The 9,858-nt window shown below is 35.2% G+C and overlaps 1 protein-coding gene across 1 annotated transcript; it reads left to right on the top strand.

The window, feature by feature from the left end:
- The first annotated feature begins 537 nt into the window (after positions 1-537).
- LOC122589340 (uncharacterized mitochondrial protein AtMg00810-like) lies at positions 538-1,713 on the top strand. Its single transcript, XM_043761631.1, has one exon. It carries the CDS (start codon positions 538-540, stop codon positions 1,711-1,713), a length of 1,176 nt encoding a protein of 391 aa, XP_043617566.1.
- The last annotated feature ends 8,145 nt before the right edge of the window (positions 1,714-9,858 follow it).

Genomic DNA, 9,858 nt, shown 5'->3' on the forward strand with positions numbered 1-9,858 from the left:
ACCTTGGTATTAGAAGGTCTGAAAGAACTCATAAACCTTCTGTCTGGTTAAATGATTATGTTGTTGAGTCAAATTTGGTTTATGGACTAGAAAAGTATGTGAATTATAGTCTTCTTAATAATGTGAATTATTGTTTTTCTACCACTCTTAATAAGAGTTTTGAACCTTCTTTTTATGATGAGGCTGTTAAGGATCCTAAATGGATTGAAGCTATGAACTGTGAAATTGAGGCTCTTAATAGGAATAATACTTGGACTTTAACTAGTTTACCTAAAGATAGAGAAGCAATAGGGTGTAAGTGGATATATAAAATAAAATATAAGGCTTCTGGTGAAATTGAGAGGTTTAAAGCTAGACTTGTTGCTAAGGGTTTTAGTCAAAGATTTGGTCTTGACTATGAAGAGACCTTCAGTCCTGTTGTAAAAATGACTACTGTAAGATGTTTTATTAGTATTGCTGTGAAAAAGGGTTGGTCCTTATTCCAATTAGATGTGAACAATGCTTTTTTTATATGGTGACTTAGAAGAAGATGTATATATGACAGTTCCTCCTGGTTGTTTTTCTGAAAGTAATAATCAAGTTTGCAAGCTAAACAAGTCTTTATATGGTCTTAAGCAAGCTCCTAGGCAATGGAACACTAAATTGACCAATGCTTTAATTGAAAATGGTTTTATTCAAAACAAATTTGATTATTCTTTGTATACTAAGAAGTTTGATAAGGGCTTTGTTGCTCTGCTAGTGTATGTTGATGATATTTTTGTCACAGGGGATAATGTTTCTGAAGTAAATGAAGTTAAAGATTTTTTAAGTAAGAAATTTTTGATTAAGGATTTAGGTTTCCTAAAGTATTTTTTGGGTATTGAAATATTGCAAAATGATCAAGGTGTATGTATGACACAAAGAAAGTATTGTTTGGAAGTTTTACATGAATATGGCTTACTTGCTGCCAAACCTATTGATACACCTATTCCTGCTAATGTTGTTCTTAGTTCTACTGAATCTGAACATGACAAATTCTTGACTAATATTTCTAAGTATCAACAACTGGTTGGTAAACTTATATACTTGACTCATACAAGACCTGATATATCTTATGTTCATTGTCTGAGCCAACATATGCATGCTCCTTTAATGTCTCATTTCAAGGCTTCTTTAAGGGTTCTCAGGTATTTGAAAGGTGCTCCTGGTACTGGTATTCAATTTAATAAAAAAGATAACTTTGATCTTATTGTGTATACTGATTCTGACTGGGCAAAGTGTCCTAGCACTAGAAAATCAGTTTCTGGTTTTTGTGTTTTTCTGGGAGGATCTCTTGTTTCTTGGAAGAGCAAGAAACAAGCCACTATTTCTAGATCTTCTACTGAGGCTGAGTATAGATGTATGGCATCTGCTACTTGTGAAATTATATGGCTGAATAATCTGCTTCAAAGTCTTCAGGTTAATTCTTCTCTCCCTATAGATATGTTTTGTGATAATAGCTCTGTTATACAACTTGCCTCTAATCCTGTATTTCATGAGAAGTTTAAGCACTTTGAATTAGATTGGTATGTTGTTAGAGAAAAAGTTACTTCTGGTCTTATAAAAGTTGAGAAGATTGATTATAAGAATCAAGTAGCTGACATTTTTACTAAAGGGTTGAGTATTACTCAACACAAGAGTTTGAGCAAGAGATTGAATCTGTTTGATATGTTTGGAAAACTAGGAAACATTTAAGTGTTAGTGGTTTTCAAGTTTGAGGGAGGATGTTAAATATACATGTTGGTTTTTTATATTTCAAACTTGAAAACTCAAGTTTTGCCAGAATTGTAAAACAGGTAAAAGGTAAGGGTTTTATTTCTGTTGCTTTGTATTTTCTTAAACTACAGGGACTGTTATTGTAACTTGGTGGAAGGTCGGTGAAGGCTGCATATATATATGTTATTTCTCTATTTTTAGGGTTAAGTTCTTTTCCTCTTTTCTAGTTCTCTCCGTTTTTTTGATCATCTGTATTCTGTCTTTATATTTTGTTCCTGTAAAAGATCATCTTGATCTTCAGTGTTTCTTGTTCATCTGGGAGGTGTAGTGAGGTAAGTTGTATGTGTGTGATTTGTTTAGTTAATCGCATCCGTTAGAGGAACGATTATTTGTTTGTTTGTATTGTTGATAGCACTCGATTGAGGACTATCTTGATTAATAAAAGTGTTCATTCCACCGGGTATATAATTTTTACAATTAGACTATTAGGCTATCTCCAATGTTAAAGACGTCCTTAGTCGTATGAGCTGCTACATCATATCCTTACATATCTTTATACATCCTTATAAATCTTTCAAATCCTATGATTTTATCTCCAACCATACGAATATTCTTAGATATCCTTACATATCCTTACATATACTTTTACCTCCAACTAAAAACAAAAATATATTAGGTAAGGACAATTAAGGCATGCCCTTAGGTAAGAGCATCCTTTAAAAAATCCTTAGTTTTGGACAAACTTCAATGGCAATGGATATCCAATGGCACCTAAGGGTACCCCCATTGGAGATAGTCTTATGAGTGGGGGGACTTTGGGACACCACATGGGGACGACTTCCGCCATGTGACGGTGGCTCTCCCAAAGAGATGTCCATCCTTTTTTTTGGATTGAGGTATCCATTTGGGGCTCACCTCCTTTTATTTTAATTTTTAGTTTTTTGTTCTTAATGCAATTTCTATAAATATATATATATACATAATATATAACTCAAATACATTAATCTATTACACTAAAATTAAAATACAACTAAAAAAAATTATTGCTGTTCTAAAAAAATACAACTAAAAATACATTACTTCATTAAAATAAAACCGGGGTCGTCACCACATTTTGTCCAACTTGCATTACGAGATTAACGGCCATAATCGCAATACTCTTGACTGTGTCATCTTACTCATCGGAAATGGAACTAGGTGTAGATTCATTTTGACTAGCGGGAGCAACTAATGATGCGTAAGACATAGTTTGATTTTTTAGAAAAAATCAAATTATTTTAGAGAAATTTGGTAGAAAAGAGTTTAGTTTGTGTCAAAATGAGATGGTTTGGGGTTTATATAATAAGTAAAGTTTCTTTTTAAAAAAAAAATTTTTAAAATGGGAAGGAGCCGTTAAGCGGCTATTCGGTATTTTTTTTGGCAATACAAATTTTTGGGGCGGAAAATTGGTACCGAAAGGAACTTTTTTTTTGCACTTGCCGCCCCTCCAGGCAATGTGCTGGGCGTAGGGTTGTCAATGGGTTCGAGTTCGGGTTGGCAAGTTCAAGTTGGCGGGTTGGTGAGTTGAAAAACTCTGACCCTAACCTAACCCAACCAACTAAAAGTTTCAAGTCAGAAATTTCAACCCTGACCCACAACCCGTCAATCCGTCAATCCATGACCCAACCTATGTGACCTGATAAGCAAATATATATAAATGTAAAATGGAATAAATTAACCGATATAAAGCTTTATGATTGATGGTGTAAGCTGAAAACGAATGGTACAAAAAAAGAAAGAAATACAAGGGTATTATTAGTACTTGGCGCAAAGTTAATAAAGTTACCGTTTCATCCTACATCACTTGTAATCTCATAGAATTTTGAATGCTCCGCTTAATTCATATTTAAAGTTACTTTAGGTTAAAATATAGAAAATGAGAATGAGAGGTATGAATTAGTGTAATGTGGAGTATGACCTATTATGTATAATTCAATAATTTTAAAATTATCAGGTCGACCTGACAACCCAACAACTCAACCCGGACCCAACCCAAAAAAATCAGGTTGGTGGGTTGGTGGGTCAAAAATACTCAACCCTAACCTGATTTTTTTCGGGTTAGGTCAAAATTGAAGGCCCTAGCTGGGCGGCATACGGGCGGAATTGTGTGGCGTTGTAGCAAAGTCACCCTCACTCGAATCAATCTTAGGACGCTAAAAATATGAACTTTTGAACGCAAACTCTAAAATACTAGTGTATATCTAAATTCTATAGATCTCAAAACACACGAGACTTCGTAAAAGCTTTGGGAAATTTGTAGAGTCGAAGAACTCCAGGAATATGAAGCACACACAAGTCATAACTTTGTGGGTAGTTATTTTAAATTTGTAACAGCAACACTTTTCTTGAATTCTTAATATATTTTTTTTAAGAACGGCAAATTTAGAGTTAGCGGAGTATTTTTTTAATTTATAAAAATGGCTCCAATTTCAAAGCAACTCATTTTGGGAACATTTTTGTTCACAACAAAATTTAAACACAATAAACTTCAAGGTCTTATACTCTCATGTCTCTCAAATACCAATCCATATATTTATTCTTGGTACACTATTTTTATATTTACTTTCCTTTTTTTTAGGTAAACTATTTTTTGGGGGACAAAGTAAGCAAATTCTATCAAAAAATAAATAGCCACTATAGATAAGGTTATGTTTGGATAGGGGTCGTTACCGGCTTTTCAGTGTGAAAGGCTCATGACCTACAAAATCAATTAGGGATATGGATACTACCAACATACAAAATCTAAAGGGAGTGAGATCTACACAAAAGAAGAGAAAAGATTTTTCTTTTTTTTCAAAGGAATGCCATCTTTACATATAACTCTTATGGTGGACGATAAAATTTTATTTTATTTTTACCTCAAAGAACCTTTTTTAAAAGATTCAAACAGTAAAATATGAAGTAATTAATAATGGAAAGGCATTTCTGACTTTAATAGGGTGATGCCCACCTTTAGCTTTTTTCTCATGGACCATGTCAAAGATACATCTACTTTATAAAGTTTCATGGCCATGTTTCCTCAAAGAACGATCCTTTGGACCATAGAGTACAAAAAGAAAATTGTCACTTAACAAAAATTGATGTTGTCATATATTTTTTGCATCTTTTTCTTTACATTTTAGACCAAGTGTGTTAAATCCACTCATCATATCATTATCAATGTCATATATTTTTTCATATTATTTTTTACTTTTCCACTCCTATGTGGCATCATCATAACTCTAAACGTCCGTGAAAACATTTCACTTTCACATAGTACTAGATTAACAATCCGCATATTACGTGGACATATCAAGGAAAAAAATTAATTTGATATATCAAATATATTTGTATATATCATGTAATTCGATAGTACGGAGTAAAATAGAATATATATGAATAAACTTCTTAACGGAGTAATTAAAAATCAAAGTTTAATTAAATGTGATTTCATAAATTAATTAAATAAAAACAAATTATTAATAAGAAAATGTCTAATGCCAAGTAAGTTTTTTTTAATAATAATGATATCATCGTAATTTTATAAAATATCTTATGACAAAATTGTATAGATCACGAAAATGTAAAACACTAGGTATGAATTATTAGAGTTTTGAAAAGAGAATATAATTTCTTTCTTTAAAGATTTATGACATCATAAAATAAAATTTAAAAGTAAAATTAATATTAAAAAAAGTTGTTATTACATCATAATTAAATAAATGAAGAAAAAATAATATTTGAGAAAATTTGGATGTGCCATGTAAATAATTTCTATAAAATGTTTATGTTCTCACAATCTTGTTTTGTTTAATATAAAGATTAAGATTTTTTAAATACCAAACTCTCCAAGTATTACTTCATAGAAAATGTTAAATTAAATCCTTATATTTTCATTTAACGTGCATAAAAAGATTATATATTTTCATAACAAAAGTTCAGCCTTTTATGAGTGTACAACTATTTAATTATCCATAACAAAAGCTCTTAGGCAAGGCTGCAGAAGTCACTAAACGCTCATACGTCGGTCGAACAGTGAGTTGAGAGTACTCGGGCCTCTACGGGGAGTACTCAGGGGTCAAAGCGGCCAAAGCGGGAGTACTCGGAGTAATCGGCCGACTCGGGTTGACTCGGCGCCTTGCCTTTAGTGAGTATTCGGTGAGCACTCTCTGTTTAGCAAACTTTTTCTTTTATAACTTTAGGAAAGAAAATGTTAATTTTTTTTAAAAAGGACCATCGGTGTAATTAACTATAACAAATATCTTAGCTATATCCAATGAGATTAAATCCAAAACTTTCAAAATATCTCAAGATTAGTCTAAATAATGATCGAACCTTTATCCCTATCTCCAAACCAAGATAAACAAATAGCTTTATCTATACATGGGTTTTGATCATTTGAAAACTAAATTTTTCGTGAAAACTAGAAAACTGTCAAAACACATTGTGTTCTGAATTTAACACAATGTGCTTTTAATATTGATGGTGTACCCACTACCACCTAGGGTCAAATACTACCCTGGGTAGACCGCAGAGTAAGAAGCCACCCTGGGTATAACATACCTCGGGTGAAAGAAGATAAACATGAGAAAGATACGATCCTATCACTTCCTTAAATAAAGGAAGGCGTTGCTAGAAAAGAATAGTCGTGGTGGAAATTGACTCCCCACGATTACCATTATAAAAGGGGAAAAACCCTAAAAAGAGGATTCATTCACGATTCACAAGGAAAAACCTAAAACTAATATACTATCAAACCCGGCGTACAAAGGAGCCAAACTCCTACCAACAGGGAATCGCCGATCAATTCACCAAAACACCCCAAATCTTTTAACCTAATTGGCTGTACAAACAATTGGCGCCATCCGTGGGACATCCACCACTCATCACCACAAACTACACCGGAAAAGGTTGAAACCCAGGAAATTTTTCTTAAAAACAATAACGCCCAGATTCCCTGTCACGATATTTAGACTCCAATAATGTACGCCGGCGCAGAAGTTAGCAATCTATCGACGAAACGAAAGGACCCAGAGGACACACAGATCCCGTATAGAGACCTGTGCTTTCCCGCATTGGGAGACAAAAAAGCTAGTAAAGACCCGTTAATAATACGAGTAGATATATTCAACATTTCGGTACGAAGAGTATATATCAACAATGGAAGTGAATGTGACATCATATACGAACATTGCTTTCTACAATTACCAAAGGCGATAAGGGCAAGACAAAACCCATAGGCTTACTCGCAGGATTTGCCGGAGACCGCGTATGGCCCCTGGGGGAAATAGATCTTGACGTCACCCTAGGGGACCCTCCGTTTGTACGAACGGAAACCCTAGACTTTATAGTAGTACGAGCAACCTCTCCATACAACTTACTCTTAGGAAGACCGACAATCCAACGGATGGAAATGGTGCCTTCTACAGTCCACGCTATGGTACTATTCCAAACAAAATCAGGAGTTGGAATGATAAAGTCATGCTATGACCAAATAAAACAAATCAGCGAGGTTAAGAAGTCGAAGGAAGAAATAGAAGAAACAAAGAATCCCAGCCAAAACGATGACGGACAAGACAACGACAAGGTACTCGTGAACCCAACATTTCCTGACCAGCTAGTCACCATAGGGAAAGGATTACCAGAAAACTTCAAAAAGAAATTACAAAAACTACTGCAACAAAATATCGATATATTTGCATGGGAATATACGGATATGACAGGAGTACCCAGGCTACTGAATCTGGGGGAACAGAACTTTGTCATGGAACATAGGCTGAATGAACGGAAGAACATGGAACCTGTAAGACAAAAGAAAAGAAGCCTGTCAAAAGATAGGGACGAGGCGACATGCAAAGAGGTAGAAGAGTTGGTAAAAGCAAGAGTCATAAGGGAAGCCACATACCCTACGTGGATCGCCAACCCTGTAATGGTGAAGAAAGGAGACGGAGGTTGGAGGATGTGCGTAGATTTTACGGACATAAAAAAGGCATGTCCAGAAGACTGTTACCCGTTACTCGAAATAGATTGGAAAGTTGAATCTCTGGCAGATCACAAATGGAAGTGCTTTTTGGATGCATATAAAGGATATCACCAGATACAAATGGCCAAGGAAGATGAAGAGAAAACATCCTTCCACATAAGCAAAGGAACATTCTGCTACACAAAGATGCCATTTGGATTAAAAAACGCAGGAGCAACCTATCAACGACTCGTTGACAAAGCATTTCATAAACAAATTGGGCGCAATCTGGAGGTCTATGTAGACGACATGGTCATCAAAAGCAAAATAGAAGAGGAACTGCTTGAGGATATCCAAGAAACCTTTGCCACGCTTCGGAGAATTAATATGAAGCTTAACCCCAAAAAATGCTCTTTCGGAATGGAAGCTGGGAAATTCTTAGGATATTATATATCAGACAAGGGAATACAAGCGAATCCATCCAAGGTGAACAAAATACTTGACTTGCCAGCACCAAAAACAGTAAAGGAGGTACAAAGCCTAAATGGTAAGCTGGCAGCATTAAGTCGTTTTCTTTCAAAGGGGGCGGATAAGCAATTGCCATTTTTCAAGACATTGAAGAACTGTGGAGTCAAAAAGGGTTTGAATGGACAAGGGAAGCCGATGAAGCGTTCGAACAAATGAAAAAGCATATAGCTGAACTCCCCACTTTGACATCCCCAAGAAAGGGAGAAACCCTATTCATATACCTCGCAGCCTCCGCAGAGTGTGTAAGCGCATTTCTGTTAACGGAAAGGGACAGAAAACAAATGCCAATTTACTTTGTAAGTAGGATACTTCAGGGGGCATAAACAAATTATCCATAGATGGAGAAGCTTGTGCTAGCACTGGTTCACGCAGCAAGAAGATTGCGCAGGTATTTTCAGGGACACCCAATTGTGGTTCTTTCAGATAAACCACTACGACAAATTTTAACAATGTAATATACCAGAAATTGTTCGTGTTCGGGTGCGGAAGTAAGGTGTATAACAATGGTGGATGTGTGTGTGTTAGTGTGTGTATTGAGAGAGAAGATATGTATGTGTGGAAAGCTTGGAAAATGTTATTGGCAAAATGTGACAAAAGGTTACAAAAGGTTAAGGCTTGAGGGGTATTTATACTCTACGTAAAATACATAAGCTCCCCCTCAACCTTATATTAAACATACAAATTAACAATGTAAAGAAATACAACTAAGCACTATTTTGAATTTCTAACATTCTCCCCCTTAGTGCTTGGTTGTCTTTCATCGGTTCCTCCTGTTTCTCCTCCTTCTTTTCTCTGCTCGTCTTTTCTTGTTCTTTCTTTTCTGGTAATCTTGAGCTGCTTTTGATGTTGATGGCTTATCATTCATAGAACTCCAGAAAGCTCTTTTCTTGTAACTATTCCAAGAGTCATTCCAATACCTCTTAGGAATGAAATGCCAGTTAGTACCTTCTGGACGTTCATCGGGCAATCTGATGTTGTCTTTAAAAGTTAACTGGAGGAATATTATGAGGACCTCGTTCATGACTTGGATTCCAAAGAACCCATGAACCTGTCTCAGTATGAATAATTCCTTCTCTTGGTCTAATTGTTCTGGCAGCAATAAGATCTCTAACCCTTTGACGCATATCAATGGTCTCTTGGATCCGTCTTATGTGTCTTTCTCTCTGAGTCTGGATGTTTTCATTTTCACAAGGATCAGGATTATCATGTATGGCTCTGAGGAAGAATAAACAATATTTCAAAGTGCCATCTGAATACTTGGGAAAATCAGATGTACGGACAAAGATTTTTCCTCTGAAGCTGTTGATGAAAACAAATCCATCCAATTCTTTGGATCTCCAATCTGATAAGACTTCAATTCATATCCTCCTGCTCTCTGATTTGGTCTCGTGAGATTGATTCTTCTTGTTCTCCTTTCTAGACCAATTTGGAAATCATTAAACTCATAATATCTGATTAAAGCCTGAATGTGACTCTTCAGAGCTTCATAAGCAATGAGTTGATCTGGAGTCTTTGTAATCAGATGAGCATACTGATTGTAGAGAAAAAGGATGTCAGAGATTGGCAAGTATTGGAAAGATTCTTCTTGAACAACATAAATGTGACCATCAGCTCTG

This window comes from Erigeron canadensis, chromosome 1 (genome assembly GCF_010389155.1).
Source record: "Erigeron canadensis isolate Cc75 chromosome 1, C_canadensis_v1, whole genome shotgun sequence".
NCBI lineage: Eukaryota > Viridiplantae > Streptophyta > Magnoliopsida > Asterales > Asteraceae > Erigeron > Erigeron canadensis.

Coding starts and splice junctions, on each gene's coding strand:
- LOC122589340 (XM_043761631.1), top strand. CDS start 538: ATGACAGTTCCTCCTGGTTGTTTTTCTGAAAGTAATAATCAAGTTTGC.